The sequence below is a fragment of the Pristis pectinata genome, chromosome 10, assembly GCF_009764475.1.
Source record: "Pristis pectinata isolate sPriPec2 chromosome 10, sPriPec2.1.pri, whole genome shotgun sequence".
In the NCBI taxonomy this organism is placed as follows: Eukaryota; Metazoa; Chordata; class Chondrichthyes; order Rhinopristiformes; family Pristidae; genus Pristis; species Pristis pectinata.
In genome coordinates this window covers 54,912,842-54,932,252 of record NC_067414.1, presented here as the reverse complement: position 1 = coordinate 54,932,252, position 19,411 = coordinate 54,912,842, and the positions used below count along the sequence as shown (strand labels likewise).

Here is a 19,411-nt window from a genome sequence, read left to right as displayed (position 1 = left end):
GTTTGATGGAAGCTACATTCCAGGCACTTATCTTGCACCTAATAAACAATTTATTGTAGTTTACTTCCAATTTCTATATCATTCTGGGGATTGAGCAATATTTGTGTAGAACTGTGTCTTCTTCTAAAAGTCTGGCATCAACGTTACTCTTATGTGAACCTCCTCAAGGTTTACTACTGATTAACCCATTTGGTTTGCCTTGTTTTGCACACCTGGCTAGCAAATAAACTAACAAAATATTTAAAAGGATACAGATAACATTCTGACGAATTTGACATAGGGAAATCTTCCTGAGATTCTGTCACAGAAGTCTTTTCAATCCATAGAGAATGTGTATTAGTCACTGTTTGATCAACAGTTCCTTCATTATTTCTGTTAATAAGAAAATTAAAATATTTAACACGCAGTCCATCTGACTAATAAAGAAGATTGCCAGTGAATTATGGTCGTTAATTAGGCTGGTCAGCTGCTTTTTAAACTTGAAACATCAGCCTTTAGCCTTTGGAGCTGTATGAGTGCAATGGGGGAAAAAACACTTGAAGACACAGCTACTGCCGAACTTTTAACTACTTCCGACAGTTTTGGCAATGTAAATAGATTGATGCTGCACTGAACAAATACTCAAAATCTTCATGGCTCTTAGAATGATCATAACCTGTGAAGTGCTGTTGGTGTTAAATTGCAACATCAGGGTTTGTACACAATTTCTAATTTTAATGAATTGTGAAGTCTGTGTGTGAGAACATGTAATGTGTTCTGCAATGAGAGTGTTAACTTGGAAAACCAATCATTCATTTTTGTCACTGTACCTACATTTACAGCTTCACTATCACAAGACAAGTCCACCGAGATGAAAAACTGATTGCTTGAGATATCAAGGCACACAAGGTTTACTCTTAAGCAATTATATTAACCAAGAAATAAATTTTATAAAATACCATATCCAGGGATAGTTACAAAACGTGCATAGGGATAATAATCTGTTGAAAGACCACGACAAAGCCATATTATTTTTTCACTAACATTTGTATTGCATTGGCTGCTTCCAAGTTATCTGATCCTGAATTTCGAAGTTCCCAATATCTTTCAACTTAACAACATTGTTTATCTGCAGCATTAGACAGTTTGCCCACAGATATACCAAGAGCACAACCTGATCAATTTCCCCTGTAAACAGCCAACATTATTTCAGATAAAAAAATGTACAAATTTCCTAGTTAGATTCCCTGCTATTCTTTGAATATCTACCCATTCTGTATCCAAGAGCCCAGAATCATCCTTCAAATATGCATCTCAAATGAATTTCCAAGTCTCATGCACATTTGACACCTACAACATAACTTCACTCTCTGAAGAGGACTTAGTGCTCCAGAAGAATAGAACAAAAGGGTAAAAGTACAGCAATTAAATATGCAACTCGCTGCATTGCCAACTGTCTACCACCCTACACCAGAGTTACACTATTTCTTAAAACTGCAACCCTGACCTAGAATTAGCTTTATGTGAATCAGCACCATGCATTTGTATGAATAAACAAATAAAGTTGACATCTTATTCTGCACTTTTATTGTAACCAATGACAAATTAAGCCTACACACAATGTTCAGATCAGGTGTGATACCTTTAGTCATTAAGTCAAAGATCTTTGGCCCAATTTCTCCATGCCGACCAAGTTGGCTAACTAAGCTAGTCCTATTTGTCTGCATTTGATCCATATCCCTCTAAACGTCAACCATCCATGTACTTGTCCAAATGTCTTTTAAATGTTACAATTGAACTTGTCCCTACCACTTCCTCTAGCGGTTCATTCCACCTATGCACTACCATCTGTGTGAAAAAGTTGCCACTCAAGTCCCTTTTAAATCTTTCCCCTCTCAATTTAAATCTATACCCTCTAGCTTTGAACTCCTCTACCCAGGGGAAAAGACTGGCTATTCACCTCATCTATGCCCCTCATGACTTTATAAACCTCTAGAAGGTCACCACTCAGCCTCCAACACTCAAGGGAGGAAAGTCCTAGCCCATCCAGCCTCTCCTAATAAATCAAACCCACCAGTCCTGGTAACATCCTCGTAAATCTTTTTTGCTTTCCTTTCCAGAAAGTTTATTAACAACCTTTTTATAGTAGGAGAACCAGAACTGTATGCAGTACTCCAAATGTGGCATTACCAACGTCTTGTACAGCTGTAACACGACTTCCCAACTCCTGCACTCAATATCCTGACTGATGAAGGCAAGAGTGCCAAATGCCTTCCTCACCACTGTCAACTTGTGTTGCTACTTTCAAAGAATTATGTACCTGCACCCCAGGTCCCTCTGTTCTACACTACTCTCCAGGACCCTCCAATTTACGAAACAAGTTCTGCTTTGGTTTGTCCTACCAAAATGCAACACCTCACATTTCACCGAATTAACCTCCATTTGCCATTCCTCGGCCCACTGGGTCAGTTGATCAAGATCCCATTGTAGTCTTAGATAACCTTCTTCACTGTCCACTATACCACCAATTGTAGTGTTATCAGCAAACTTGCTAACCATACCATTTACATTCTCATCCAAATCGTTAATATAAACGACGAACAACAATGGATCCAGCACCAATCCCTGCAGCATACTGCTGGTCACAGGCCTCCAGTCTGAAAAACAACCTTCTACAACACCCTGTCTCCTAACATCAAGCCAAATTTGACATGATGCCTGTGTTTTGTCTTTTATGATCAAGAAATGAGTGGCAAGTCAATCACAGCAAGACCATGCACTTTCATTGGACGTCATGAGGAGTGCAGCAGTAGAGTGAACTGACAGATTCAGCTCTGTCAAATAGCTGCTGCCAGCAAAACCTAGTAAGATCTAGTTATCAAGACATATACGACATACCAATGGCAACCAAGATGTCAAGTATGAAATCAGATTCAATTTGCAACCATTGCTCAAACATTTCATTTCGTGATTCAATCACTGGACAGGATTATCTAATTTTGCTTCATTTCATGGGAATGGAAAAGAGATACTGTGCACAATCTCATCTCAGGATAAAGGGGTTAAGGTAAACATGCAGTGCACTCTGCAATTTGATAATATTGGGCAGTTATAATGAGGAACAAAAATAAATCCAATGCACACTGAAAATTTAAAAGGACAGTAGCAAGATATCAAAATAGTGTTCAACAACAAAGAAATCATAAATTTATACGGTGCTACTCACATGAAAGCTGGTTTAAGATGCACTAATCCATGCCCATCTCGTAAAGAAACGTTCATGTGACCACTTTCCTGAGAGTGTTCCACCAAATACGTTGAAAAGACAACTTCTACAAAATATGAAATCAACAGGGAAATCATATTGAATGACTTTTCCCCCAGAAACCTAATGATCTCCCCTGAGCTACAAAATTTTAAAAATATTATTATATAGTCAATTATAATAATACTTGTCCCAAAGATGTATCATTTGTGAATTAGTAGCTTTTGTTAAATCACTTTTTACTTATTTACAGATATTTTTAATAGTTTTGATCACGGGCAGCAATAATGTGAAAGGTTAAATCGTAAAAGCAGTGGAATCGTTAGCAAGCACATATGATCAATATTCATGAGTAAAGACCTTTTAAAAAATTTAGCACATCAAAATTTATTACAATTTTACTCAAATCTCCAGCACTGTTTATTTCATTGCTACTGCATTTGATTAAAAATGGATTATGAACAAGTAGTCCTTACCTGACAATCTCATTGCTTCCAAAACTTCCACACTTGCTGGATACAACAAGGCAGTAATTGATTCCCTCCTGGATTCCCAAGCAGTCCTGAAGAGCACTGTAAATTGGTATGTACAGATGTAAAAGAAAGGGCAATGACCAGACTGAAGAAGGTCAAAGAGTGAGCTCGAGGTCGACAACCTAAAATAGAATTACAGATTTCAATGTACAAAAACCTAAAACAAGTTTATTAAAAGGTAAAGATATGTATTCCTTTGATCAAAAATACTGATATTGTGAATAGCTTAAAAGATATATCTATTGTAAAAATTTCCTATATTCACAGACCAAATTCTGTATAAGCATTATTGTCATTACGATCACTAGACTTTTTTAAGTGACACAAGATGGTGGCTATGTACAGCTGGTTGGATGAACCACTGTGCTACCGCATGTCCATCACTTTTATATGTGTTGATACAGTGCATTATTCTGAAGGCCTGTCCTACTTTTATCCCCCATATAGAAGTTATTTCATCACAGTATACCGCAATGATTTTGAAGTATAAGCCTTTACTGCCCTAGCAAAGCTCAACACTAATGCTAATTTCAGTACGAATCTCCCACTGCTTAAAAAAAATGCACTAAACACCAAGGCAGGAACTGGTCTCTTAGACAGATAGCATCTTATGAAGGTTGAACCCTATTAAATTTGGTTTCATTGAAGTCAAGGGAACTGAATTTCAGAAGAGAAATTTTTGGTCAGAAATCTGCATGGCAGAAGTCATGTAACTTTTAATTTAATTTTTGTTCAAAATTGTTTCACTATTCCACAAGAAAAAGAACAAATTTCTAAAACCAAACATGACAGAACAAACAGCAAGTTCTTTAATTATTTTCTCACAATAAATATTAGGGCTCAAGTGTTTGATGTTTTTTCTCTGCATGTTTTTTTTTGACTGGTTATTATCGACTTACCAGTCTTTCATTAGAATACTCTGTATCTTGTAATCTGGATTCCACTGTAAGGCATCATCAACTGATACACTGTTAACTCCTATTCTTGGAAAAAGCTGCAGCCAGGGGAGCCTTGGGTACATCCAGTATCCCATACTCTGCTGAAAGGCACACGATATGGTTGGGCTATCATCAGGTTCCTGAATTAGTAAACAAACAAGTTAAAAATAAGACAAATAGGTAACTTGTGCACAAAGCATAGAGATCTGCTATGGATAATAATAGACTAGTCTAAGCTAAATATGCCAGGACAGTCTCCATTCATTGTGCCAGATTTGTAACATGAGAAAACACAATTAAAAATGACCACTTCATCAAACTTTACAGAGATGGTGCAATGCAGTGAGCAACCAAGGCAATTTCCCTCCTTTTCAAGACAACCATCAGTGAAACTTTACACACTGGCTTGCTGCATGGGCACAGAATATTTTCCTTTACAGTGCAAATTGAATTATCATTAACATTTGTTCCTGCAAAAGCAGAAAAAACTAGGCTGAAAATCATTCACATTTTTATATACTATTGTCATTTTCCATGAACATTAACTTTTGGTGCATCTCCCTACCAGTGAGATCTGATAAAATCTCCAACATGTAAGCTCCATTTCATTCCTCAGTCTGCGCCAACCTTTCTGGTCAGGAGAGAATGTATAATCCACAGAGATCTCATATCAAAAGTGTATTTTTTAAGCCAGCTTCGCCAGAGTGACACTTCCAACAAAAGCCATCAAGTGATTCACTTAAGTATAATTCAAAGAGGTTCATGTGGGGCAAAAAAATCCATGTTTTGACTTTTACTTAAATTGAAAAAAATATGCGTGGAAAATGAGAGATCTAGGGGGCTTGAAATGACAAATTTAGATTTATTCACTGCTATTAAATGTTGAATTAAAGAAATCAGATGTTAGGATGTATCGAAAGGTTCACATTGAGCCAAAATAGTGAAGTGTGTCTGTGCAGGTTTGCCATTGCACAAAATACTGCAGCTATAGAAGAACTATAGGAAATAAAATAGAGGAGCAAGAAGGATTAGATCTTGAGGTGTAATTATGTACCTTGTTCATATTCTCACTTTAAATAAAATAAATTGAGTGGAATTATTATTTTAGAAATCAGAATATAATAAATATAATAACCTTTCTTAGAAAGAGTTAATTTTAAGACTTCTATTGGCCTACAGGCACAGTTGCTTCTCCATGCTCCATGTGGAAATTTTGAAGATTATTTGTCCACTTGAGACCACCCACAGACTGAGTTTAGTGCCAGGGGTAATTGTTTAGTTTCTCTGGAAGAGGCCACCTCCCATTAAACTCCTATTCATGGCAGCCAGATAATGCTTCCCATTTTGGCCATACAGGAATCTCACAGGGTCTAAGAGGACAAGGCCTTGGACTAAAATATCCCAGGTCTCATTCCACAAGGATGTCAACTGCACAACTCTAATTGGGAGTTGAAATCAGATTGCTTTTTCAATCTACTTCAGCAATGAAATAAAATAAGGATTACAGAATCTTGATTGACATCAGCCTTACAGTAAACTGTGACGATTCCTGTTCTTTCAGCAAGCTATGCTAACTGACTAAATTATAAATATGGAAGTCTTGCCCTTTTTCCACAAATGGACAGGAAAATAAGCTGGTGGGCTGATCCTCTCCCCTCTGCACATCAATCTTTATATCTGTCAAATAAGATAACATCCCCAAGAACACACTCCCTTAACCTCTGGGTTCTATTAAAAAAAAATCAGTTGCAATTCTCCAGATGAATGATGTTACTTTAGCAAGTATAGCAAGTGGTTTTATTAATAAGATCTGAAATGGTGTTTGATCAGTAACAGTCTATTTAGGTTTATGTTTAATGCACATTTCTTGGGACCTGGACTTAATTTCAAGGAAATGTTTTTAATATATATATATCATACAAAAATCCTTCCCATGGAGAAACAATAATACAGAAACGATATATCTGCAGGTACAAAAATGTTGATACCTAATATTAGTGAAGTACACAGTGTTTAAACACTCAATTTTATTATAAATTCAAGGAACCAATCAATAACCTTCCTCTGGTGTTTCTGGTAAGTGTTACTGTCTTTCTTTTCTGATATTTCATTGTCCAATGACGGATTGATAGCAACATATTGCAGAATTCCAAGTGATGGTATTTCTGCCATTTTAAGGACCCAAACAAAAAACCACATCTGGCCATTTTTTATGCTAAATCAACTCAAAGCTGGCATTAATTTGTAAAAAGTTTCAATGAGCCACATTAAAAAAATAATAAATTCTGCTCTTTTTTTTCTCCCTGGGAAATGTATTCTGAGCTACTTAAAATTTGATGAAATACTGCTGGCTAAGAAGTCTGTCACTTTCAGAGCAATTCAAAGTGATAAATGGAAACCATCACAAGCAAGCATACTAGTAGACTTTTAAAATGTCAGTCGTTGCTCAGAATATTAATTCTCATCTCAGTAAGTGGGTTTGAGTCTCACTCCAGTGACTTGAGCACAAAATCCAAACTGATATTCTAGATTCTAGTGGAGTACAGAGTTTGAGCTGCAGAAGGGCTTCAGAGTAATGTGGGGTGTTCTTGAAAATATTAAAATCCCTCAATCAACCTCTTACAAAAAAAAATTGGTTATCATCATTTTCCCATATATGGAACATCATATGCAAATATGTCACACTGTCTCCCCAAGTACAGCAGAGGATGCAAAATAATTTTATTGACAGCTAAGTGCTTTGGGACATTGGGGTCATGAAAGGTATCAGAGAAATGCAAGTCTCTCTTTAAAGGGCAATGAGTTGTGCAATGTTTTTAAAGTGTATTTCTATCAACATATTAAATAGTGCTATTAACAGATAGTATTTCAATTACACCTTAGAAGGCAGTTTTTATTTCTAAAGGTGAAAGTTTGAACGTCAGCCACAAGGTATTGCAGCAGAATTACTTCCATGCCAACCATCAAACACCCCATCTGCACCAATCCCAATTTTCCTCTCACATCATCTTCATTCCATCAGCATTCTTGCACTCTCACAATTCTCCCACCACCCACCTGCACCAAGGGCAATATAAAGAGCCAGTTAACCTATCAACCAGAAACCGAAGCACCCAAGGAGAACCCAAGAAGACATAGGGAGAATGTGCAAACTCCACACAGACTGCCCCCAAGGCCAGGATCAAAACGTTGGCTGCTTTAGCTTTGAGGCAGCAGCAACGTATATAATCAAACAGAACAATTTCCTTTCAGAACACAATAGTTTTACTTAATTTTATTGAATGGAAATCCAACACAGTTAATTCCTCCCCTCCCCCCACAGTCACAGTTTTAAAATGTGATCCTGGTGGTCCAAATGATTTGCAATTGGTAGTTTCTGAATGACTGGTAGTTTCAAAGTTTTGTGATTAGCAAATATTTCAAATTCAAGAGATCAAAACAAAGTGCTCCTTCTTTATCCTTGTAGTGCTCTTTCTTTACCTTTGCGTCAGGTTATGTGTATACTTTCCTTATAACGGGAATAAGTATTTGTTGGTTAGGTTATTCTGGACAACTGATTTCCTTTTTGGGATGTAATTTTTTTTGTCAAATATGTGCTCATTAAATAGCGCTCATACAAACAAAAATGTTGATATTTTCTTCAAGAAATATTTTGACCATCATTCTCGTCTGCAACTTATCACCTGTTAAAAGCTCTGGAAAATTAAATAATTTGTTACATACATGTCATATTTATTTACAAAGAACCCAATCTAATCAGAGCTTTGTCCTGGGGAGCCCACTTGGCAGGAGCACCTGTAGATCCATCCATTAATCTGTCCACGAGTTTAATTCCATCACCCACCTGACTATTGCACTGAAGATAGATGAAAGGCTTTTGGGAATCAAGAGACGGGCCACTTTCCATATAATACCCAGCCTTAAATTGGGTCTTGTAGCTGAAGTATTTATGTAACTAATTAGATTTCTGTTCTGAAGAAGGTTGCAAACATTTTAGACTTGGCTTTTGCATTTCTTGCCTGTGTTTAGTCCAATGCAGTGGGATTTCATTGGGTTGGAGTTAAAGTTGAGAAACCCCACAGCCATTTCCTTCTGACTGTATAGTGTGCAGCCACCTCGAGAAGATCCATCCTGTCAGAGGGACAGGGCAAACCCTTCTGAAAGCAGAAAGTCAGAACCCACCCAGCTGCATAAGGAGTAAAATGTACTTACGCATAGGAAAGTTGTACAACTAGAGTTCAATGAGCTTTTACAGGGCAAGGACACCTACCGTCTTCCTCCACCAGCAGAAGATTTCATCTGATTTTAATGACTTTTTTTAATAAAAGAAAAATACAACTTTTTTTCTTGACAACTTGTTCAATATACAAAAAGACATGCGAGAAAGATCCATGGTTATGTATAGCAGTACAAATGGATGTTAAAAGAATATGTTCTTAATGAATGAAAACTATGATGGAAAAGTGAAGAGAAAAGCTTTTAAGTCTTGTGGATAAACTGAATCAAGGCAACCTTCAACAAGAAAACTTTGTCTAAGTGAAGCGAAAATGTAGCACAGTGTTTTGTTATAAGCCTTCAGGTTCTTTCTGTCCCAACCAAGTTGCAAAGTTTAGTAACTGCACCTAAGTGGTCAGTGAAAAGCACACACCATTTGTCTCTCAGATGAAAGAAGGGGAAAGCCCAAGCGCATGGTTTCTTGATTTGAAGTTGAACATGCTGATAACTGTAATTATAATGCTTCACCAAAGTAGGCTGTTTAAACATCTTTTTTTCTGCAGAATTCATATGTGGAAGGATTTTTTTGTGTATTTGAGGTAGAAGGCAATTTAAAAAGTAGGAAAAGAAAGGATTCTGGTTATTGCTACCATTTGCATTATGTTCATATTGCAATTCTTAACAGCAAAATAGCTTAGGAACAAAGTGAATAGGTTACCTTGATGCCACCTGTAATGAATAACCCATTAAAAAGAATCATCTCACCTGTTTAATGTGAACTTCATCAGGTTTTATTGTAGTTCCATTAATGGATCCCACATCTGGTAACAATTTGTTACATGCTTTTGCCCAGGATAAAGGAGTAGGTGAGGTAATGAGGATCCTAGTCTTTATACTCCAGTCAGTATAGCAGTCTGAGTAAACACTGGGCTGGTCTTCACTACATTCACCAGATGCCTAAGAGTAAATTTTTAAAAAAGTTTAAAGCTTGAATTTATCCAATCAACAAAAGGCATAGACATATAGTACAGACATTTAACGCACTGCTAATTTATTCCTGGGCAAGCTTTTACATGCAGGCAGTTTCTGATGGTAGTCAGATTCACATTTGAATAGAACTATATATTTATATCTATTCAAGTGATTCTGAAAATAATACCCTGCACACTTCTAATAACGAGTAAAGGAATCAATAGGTTGATGTTCATCATCTTCTGATGTTAACTTCAGCTAGACTAGTTGAAAAGTGGATTCACATTTACGAGCTAGAGGGTTTCTCAAGACCCTAGGTTGGGATTTCACTGCTGAACAGCACTGTACCTTTAACAAGAGCAACCAAATGAAGGAAACAGAATTCCATCCCACCCACTCCTCATGCAAAGTCAATTTTAGATAGGGACTGGTCAGACGTGATGACTGAATTATGGAAATTTCTTTAGAATTGAGTACAACTCCATAACAATAGACATATATACACAGTGCACATACTATAGACACCTCCCATGTGTGCACATGTGGGAGTGATCCTTTGACAATAACATCAAACTTGAACACCTATATACCGAAGTGCTTTACTCTAGTTACCTTTTCCACAATAACTAGGATTTATACGTCAACTTTAGCATAGAAATAGTGTTCCAAGGTGCATTAGAGAGACCAAATGAATATCTTAATTGCTATTTTGCTTTAGAGAGGCAAGAGCAAGGAACCTATACTAAATTCCACAAGACCCAGATGGAATGCGTCCAATTGCGAGGAAGGATACCAAGACAAGCTACAGAGAAGATTTACTGACAAGAGGCTTGTTTTCTGAGGATGCAAGAGAAGATGGAATCATTCTCCTTAGAGAAGAGAAGTTTAAATATTTAATAGAGGCAGATAAAATTATCAATAGTTTCAGCAGAGTAAACATAAAACGTTCTGCTGGTAGAGCGGTTGGTAAGATGGTGAACAGCTTTAAGATAAAAAGGAAATAATGATAAAGCAGAGAGGAGATGAGGTGAAACTATTTTTTAAATAAAGAGTTACCATGATCTGGAATATTTGAAAAGTTGATGGATGCAGAGTCGATTTCTGAAAGGAAATTGAAAAGGAGAAGATTACAGAGAAAGATTAGTTTTGGGATCGGTTGATTGTTCTATGCAGAGTGGGCTGAATGGCCTCCTGCTTAGCATTCCAGGGAATAGAATATTTGGTTATATAATCCTACATTACATTTTTACAAAATTCCTAAATGCTTTACAACCAGTGATTTAATTGAAGCACAGTCACCATTACAAATGTAGATACACACCAGATTATCATACTTGAAACACAAATGATCTAAAAATATGGAAGCAGGAAGAGAAACAGCACTTCCAGCAAAGGAATAGCATAAAAATGAAAATACACCAATGATTGCGATGTACAGCAAAGGATTTAGTTATCTTGGTTTTATAGGGTAGAACAAATTGTACCAAGACTATCGTGCATTATAGGATGTCCAAAAATAATTAAAAAGCTCAACATTCAATGAGTGAGGCAAAGGTTCAATCTCAGCATTCTATTTGGCTCTTGATCTGAGCCACACCAAATTGGGAAATCCCAAACAATATCTGTACAGTCTCCCACAGGAAAACTGAAAATGTATTTACAAGGAGGGGCAACCTGGAGAACAATATGCATTATTCCCAACCAGTCTGCATTGTCTACACCTGTCAGCAGGTTGTTTATCTTCTTAGCAGTAGAATGATTAGTCCAGGAGTATATGCTGTGACAATGAAATAATCCAGTTAGGGACTGCTAATCAGGCACATACAGTACTGCTGCTTTTTGCCATACCAGCCATTAGGGATCAGGCATTTCATTTGGGTGAAATTCAAGAGCTTCATGTGTTTGTGTGCAGAGCATACACCAAAAGCAACAGGTTCAAATTTACATGCATTATAATTGAAGCATTGCTCTTCAAATCCAGAAGTAATTCATCATAACTAGTAGGTTTGCAGTGATGGTGACAGAAGGATTTACACGAATTTCTGACTTGACAGCAGAAAGCCTCACAGATTTTTGGTAATTGACATTTTCTTTTAGTTGGGATATGGTCTTGTTGATCAGCAGTGACAACAAGGCTGGCCCTAGTTTGCCCTGAGACAGAGCCAAGCATACTCAAGTCAAGGACAAAGTCTTGGTTGACGAGTTTTCACTGTATTTCTTGCAACTGGCAATAACCATGTCTTTGCCCCTGAGGACTTCACCTCTGTTCTTGGCTCTCTCCAAGGGAGCTCTCTTGGACGTCTGGGCCATAGATAGCCTTGACGGCACTGAAGAAACCATTCTTGTCGTGGCTGTCAGCAAGTTACTCAGCCTCCTATGCTCTCTGCATCCATCTGTTCTTTAGGCTCTGGGTCTTCTGCTGGAACTCAGACTTCAAGCATTTGTAGAATTGCTTCTTCTCCCTTGAGGAACAATGGAGTTTTTGATCCAGGAAAGCCTTACATTAGCTGTGAATTAGCACTTCGATCTTCCGATCATTCTCATGGTTCTTCTTGGAAAAGAAGCCCAAAGTCTCTTTATGGGTGCTAGTTATGGCAAAATTCAAGGCAGCCTATAAGCTATGGACACTTCGAGGCTTTTGTAGGCTAAAAGTTGACATGTTGTCTGAGGCACTGTCTGAGAAGAGCTGCTCTTGTGTGGTCCTTGAAAGCTTTGACACTGATTTTGCAGCATTGGTTCTGTTGATGTTGATTCTGAGCTATTTCTCCTATAATTTATCAATTTTTTTTGCTATATCTGATCTTAATATATCACATTCCAACCCCTACCTCCATGGCAATGATCTGATATTACAGTTTCACTATTGCTCCTTACAAAATGAACCCATGTTACCATTTGACTTGGGATTTCTCTCTATCCTCCCATTATCATGTTTCATGCTTATTAACACTCATATCAGATCATTCTTCTTCCTGGTGTTTGCTATTTTGGTGACTTCCTGACCATTTGTTTCATGATTTCTTTTGACAGTAAATCACCCAAAACTCAAACTTTGAAGGCCAAACACAAGACAAGAAGTTATGAATTGAAGAAAACTGTACCACTAGCAAGACACGAGGGAACATATCAGTGTCAGAAACACCCAGCTGATATGTTCTCATAGCCAGAATGCTTCCTAGGTGTTTTTCTTATATCACATATAAAGGTTACACATGTACAATATACAAAAAATGCAATTATTGTGACATTACATTAAATCATTTGCATCAGCTAAAATTAATAAACACTAAATTCATTCTAAATATAGTGAAATAATCAGAAACATACAAAAGCAGAAATATAATTCACTTGACAATGCCAACTGTATTTGTAAGTTCCAAACTTACTTTAATCTGCAGCCATGGAGATGTTGAATAAAGTGGGATCTGAGTGCAACATTTGGGTTCGCCTTCTTTAAATCTCTTCAACTCCCCGCTAATTTGGTTATATTCTGCCTGTAGATACCGATGTTCATCTTTCAAATCAGCAATCTCTGTATTCAGCTTTTCATTTATTTGCTGCAATGCCTCACACACAGAGGTCATCTGAACACCTTCATAGCCAGAATTAACTTTGAAGATATCCAGCAGAGTCTGTGCAGCCTCAAAACGTGCTTTTTCATCTTCACCCTCTTGATGATTCAATGATAAAGATGCTACAACTGATCCTTCCTTCTGAACTGTAGGGCCAGCAAAAGGTACTTTGATTCTTTTTGTAAGATCCTTGTGTTGTCTCTGGCCATACTTTTGCTTTGCCTTCTTGTGAAATGCCAAGACGTTCTGGGGATAGTGAAAATGGTTCCCACCATGTATCAGCTGACCTAAAGAAAAATAAGAAAACCTACTGATTTTATAGTTTATGCTTGTTAGCAGTTGTAAAACTATTTATCATAATGGTGATAATTAACAGGCAAAGAAACGGTAGCATGACCAGGATACATTAAAATCTTTCGTCCACCTGAAAATAAGATATTTTGATACTTTGCACTTCCTTCAAGCTCAACGTGCAGTCTCTATGAGCTGTACTCCTGTGAAATAGGGTTGATTTGCATAGAGTAACATCTTCCTTCTTTGTAGGACTTCAACCAACATACATTTTACCCAATACATTCAAACAACAGTTGTAATTACACCCAAGACTCGGTAGACAACATTGCAGGGCTTTAACATGTTTAATGGGGAAATTTGAAATATTGTTAAGTTAATGTCACAAAAGACAATATGGTATTTAATTGATGCATATTGTAATTAAATTCCATTCCTAATCTACAAGAATACAAGTACATTGAGAGTGTCAATTATATATAATCTGAATTTGCAAGTAAATTATTTTGCAACAGATATTCCAATTCACATGTGCCTAGTTACTTATATTGCTGTCTCCATAATATATCACAAAGAGAAAGAGTCCTTCAGTAATAATGACACAAACCTGGTTCTGTGAAGTAACTGGATAGATGGATGGAAAACAAATTATTAACTTATTTTTGGCTACTTGGTGATGATAACTGCTTCAGAAAGTATAGGATATTACAGAATCTGAAACATAATTATTCATTCATTGGCAAATATATAATAACACTGATTTGTTGTGACATTAATTACTTTCAAGAGTATAGAGCAGCAAGTACAACAGAAATACTTTTTTTTTACTAAGTAACACTCTATAGTTTCATGTACACAGAAGACCAGCTAGCTGTCCACAATCTAGGTTAATGGCACCATCCCAACTGTTATTGTTGATTATTGTAACAGGCATTTCTGCTTACTTCAAAGTCTTATGACAGGCATCAAAATCTTTTCACTAACTTTGGGTCAAATTTATGCATTCTGTCAAAAACTAAAAGTACTGAAAGCTCTATTGTAATAGCATCCCCCCGTGCAGGAATAGATCATAAATAGTCCAGCATGATCCAGGATCATTCATTAAACACCAAAGTCAGCCAGCAGATACACCATGAGTGGGTTATGCAGAGAGGAATGGCAACCAGAGTATCAGCTCTTGAAAACACACCCACAGCATATGGAACAGACAGTGTGCAACCTGGTGACAATAGAACCATAAAACACTACAACACAGTAAAACAGGCCATCCGACCCCATTTAGTTTGTGCAGAAACGTTATTCCGTTAGTCCCACTTACCTGCACCCAGTCCATAACCCTCCAGACATCTCCCGTCCACGTATCTATCCAAATTATGCTCAAAGCTTAAGAGTGAGCCCGCATTTACTGCATCAGATGGCAGCCCGTTCCACACTCCCACCATTCTGAGTGAAGAAGTTCCCCAAATGTTCCGCCTAAACCTTTCGCCTTTCACCCTAAAGCCATGTCCTCTCGTACTTATCTCTCCTCATCTAGGTGGAAAGAGCCTACTCGCATTAACTGTGTCTATGCCCCTCATAATTTTGTAAACCTCGATCAAATCTCCCCTCATTCTTCTACGTTCCTAGGAATGAAGTCCTAACCTGTTCAATATTTCCCTGTAACTCAACTCCTGAAGACCAGGCAACATTCTAGCACATCTCCTCTGCACTCTTTCAATCTTACTGATATCCTTCCTATAGTTAGGTGACCATAACTGCACACAACACTCCAAATTTGGCCTCACCAATGTCTTATACAACCTCATCATAACATCCCAACTCCTATACTCAATACTTTGATTTATAAATGCTCGGATGTCAAAAGCCTTTTTTTACAACCCTGTCTACCTGTGACGCCACTTCCAAGGAATTATGTATCTGAACTCCCATATCTCTTTGTTCCTCCGCATTCCTCAGTAACCTACCATTACTGTGTATGTCCGACCTTGATTTGTCCTTCCAAAATGCAACACCTGACACTTGTCTGCATTAAATTCCATCTGCCATTTCCTGGTCCATTCTTCCAGTTGTTTCAGATCCCTCTGCAAGCTTTGAAGTCCTTCCTCGCTGTCCACTGCTCCTCCAATCTTAGTGTCATCAGCAAACTTGCTGATCCAATTTAGCACATCATCATCTAGATTATTGATATAGTCAAAAACAATAATGGCCCCAGCACCGATCCCTATGGTACACCACTAGTCACAGGCCTCCAGTCTGAGAAACAATCATCCACTACCACTCTGTCTTCTCTCTCAGAGCCAATTTCGAATCCAGTTTACAACATTACCATGGATACCTAGTGACTGAACCTTATCAAATAACCTCCCATGTGGGAGCTTGCCAAAGGCCTTACTAAAGTCCATGTAGACAACATTCACCACCTTTGCTTCATCTACGTTCTTGGGAACCTACTCAAAAACCTCTACAAGATTCATTAAACACGATCTACCACGCACAACGGCATGCTGACTATCCTTAATCAGCCCTTGGCCAAATACTTGTGTATCCTATCTCTCAGAACACCTTCCAATAATTTACCTATGACTGATGTCAGGCTCACCGGCCTGTAATTACCTGGTTTCCTTTTAGAGCCTTTTTTAAAACAACAGAACAACATGAGCTACTATCCAGTCCTCCGGCACCGCACACGTGGCGAAGGACATTTTAATATATCTGCTAGGGCCCCTGCATTTTCTACACTAGTTTCTTTCAAGGTCCGAGGAAATATCTTGTCAGGCCAGGTGGACTTATCTACCTTTATTCGCTGTAAAGCATCAAGTATCCCCTCCTCTTTAATCTCTATGTTCCATGATTCCACTGCTTGTTTCCCTTCCTTCCATATACTCTAAGCCCGTTTCCTGAGTCAATACTGATGCAAAAAAAAACTTTAATACCTCCCCCATTTCCTGAGGCTTCACACATAGACGACCACTGACCTTCTAGGGGACCAGTTTTGTCCCTTATTATCCTTTTACTCTTCATGTACTTGTATGAAACCTTCGGGTTACCTTGTTACTAGTTGCCTATACCTGCATTACACCTCTCTCTCTTTCTTAACCAAAGCACCAACATCTTTTGAAAACCAAGGTTCCCTATGATTGTCAACTTTGTCTTTAATCCTGGCAGGAACATGCAAACTCTGCATTCTCAATATTCCACCTTTGAAGGCCTTCCACTTAGTGAACACATCCTTGTCAGGAAACAACTTATCCTAATCCATTTTTCCCAGATGCATTCTCATTTCCACAAAATTGGCCTTTCTCCAATTTAGAACCTCAAATCGAGAGCCAGACCTATCCTCATCCATAATTAACTTTAAACTAATGACATTATGGTCACTGGACCCAAAATTCTCACCTGCACATACTTCTGTCACCTGATCAGTCTGGTTCCCTAATAGGAGATCAGGTATTGCATTCTCTCTCGCTGATACCTCTATATATTGATTTAGGAAACACTCCTGAACACATTTGACAAATTCTAATCCATCCAGCCCTTTCACAGTGGGGAGTCCCAGTCAATATGTGGAAAGTTAAAATCCCCCACTATGACTACTTCCTGTTTCTTACACCGGTCTGCTATCTCACGACAGATTTGTTCCTCCAATTCTCACTGACTATTCCGGGGTCTATAATACAACCCTATTAATGTGGCCACACCTTACCCGTTCCTTATCTCCACCTATATGGCCCCTGTAGACGAGCCCTCCGGGCTGTCCTGTCTCCGCAGAGCTGTAATATTTTGCCCCTGACCAGTAATGCCACTCTTCACCCTTTCGTCCATCCCCTTCTATCACGTCTGAAACAACGGAATCCCGGAACGTTAAGCTGATAGTCCTGCCTCTCCTGCGACCAGGTCTCACTAATAGCAATAATGTCGTAATCCCACGTGAGAATCAATGCCTTAAGCTCATCTGCCTTACCTACAATACTCCTTGCATTGAAATAGGTGCACCTGAGAACATTTCTATCACGTACAAACCTTTGATTTCTGTCTATACCTGCAGTCCTCGGATGACCTTTTTCCTCCTACACCTCATTATCTGCTCTAACACTCTGGTTCCCCTCCTCTTGCAAATCTAGTTTAACCCGCCCCCCCCCCGCCCCCGTAGCAGCACTAGCATACCAACCAACAAGTAGGTTAGTCCCTCTCCAGTTCAGGTGAAAACCGTTCCGTCGTAACAGGTCCCACCTTCCCTGGAAGGAGAACCAATTGTCTAGGAACATGAAGCCCTCCCTCCTGCACCATCTTCTTAGCCACGTATTTAGCTACATGATCCTCCTACTTCTAGCCTCACTGGCACATGGAACGGGTGGCAATCCTGAGATTGCAACCTTGGAGGTCCTGTCCTTCAACATTGCACCTCACTCTCTAAACTCTCTTTTCAGGAACTCCTCCTCCTTCCTATACACGTCATTGGTCCCTACATGGACCACGACATCTGGCTGCTCACCCTCACTCCTGAGAATATCAAGAACTCGATCCAAGATATCGCGGACCCTGGCACCAGGGACGCAAGAGACCATCCGGGATCTTGATCACTCCCACAGAACCTGCTGTGTCTCCCTAACTATCGAACCCCCTTTCATTGCTGATCTTCTCTTTTCCCTCCTTCCTTTGAGCTGAGGGTCCAGTCTTGGTGCCAGAGACGCAACCACTACAACTTGTCCCTGGTAGGTCATCCCCGCCAGTAGTATCCAAAACGGTATAATTATTGTCGATGGGAACGGCCAAACGGGTGCTCTGCTCTTTCTGTTTATACCCCTTCCCTTTCCTGACAGTCACCCAGCTACCTGCTTCATGACTTTCAGGGGTGACTATCTCCCTGAAACTCCTGTATATGTCTGCCTCTGCCTCACGGATGCTACGATGTTCATCCAGCTCCAGTTCCCTAACTCGGTTTGTCAGGAGCTGCAGCCGGATGCACCTTTTACAGGTGTAATCATCAGGGACAAGTGTGCTCTCCCTGACGTTCCACATACTGCAGACGAGGCACATGACTGCCCTGACTGCTGCCTTCATTACCTACTCCTCAGTTAATTGAAAGAAATTACCCGGCCTTCCCTCTCAGGCAGCAAGCTCGTCCTCAGCCTTTGCTCGCCGAATCCTCTCGTGGCAAAGCTCAAAGCTCCACTCCTACCCTGAGCCACTCACACACTGGCCTCTCCTCTTCAGTTACCCCTCCTTATATTTGTCCCTGCCAATTATCTCAAGTACTCACTCCCTCTAATTAACCAACCAACCAACACTCAGCCCCTACCTGCTAGAGACACGCTGCTCCAACGACTTCCGGGCTGATCCTGTAAGGGAAAAGCCCGCGCAAAAACTGTTTAAATAATCAGCCCCTACCTGCTAGAGACACACTGCTCCAACGGCTCCCGGGCCAATCAAGTGTAGCATTATACAAAATTACTATCCTGATCTTGTCAAGTATCTTCTCAATGCTGCTCATGGTAATACAGAGGAAAAAAAAAAGCCCAATATGGGGGAAGAATTTGCACACATGATCTGTCCTTAAACATGTAGTGTTAATCCAAATTATAGAGCGATAGCAGAGATTAGCTGCTGATTTAAAACATTCATTCAGAGCTGCTGAATTCCAGCATT

At 39.0% G+C, this 19,411-nt stretch overlaps 1 protein-coding gene across 2 annotated transcripts in view; it reads right to left on the bottom strand.

The window, feature by feature from the left end:
• The window catches only part of LOC127575314 (protein downstream neighbor of Son-like), a 30,668-nt gene that overhangs the window by 3,412 nt on the left and 7,845 nt on the right, over positions 1-19,411 (bottom strand). For both annotated transcript variants that reach the window (XM_052025103.1, XM_052025104.1), the window contains exons 2-7: positions 13,289-13,761; positions 9,696-9,887; positions 4,677-4,855; positions 3,721-3,899; positions 3,206-3,311; positions 253-372 (exon numbers count right to left, since the gene is read on the bottom strand). In XM_052025103.1, the coding sequence (XP_051881063.1) occupies positions 253-372; positions 3,206-3,311; positions 3,721-3,899; positions 4,677-4,855; positions 9,696-9,887; positions 13,289-13,761 (1,249 nt within the window). The remainder of the gene's footprint in view (positions 1-252; positions 373-3,205; positions 3,312-3,720; positions 3,900-4,676; positions 4,856-9,695; positions 9,888-13,288; positions 13,762-19,411) is intronic.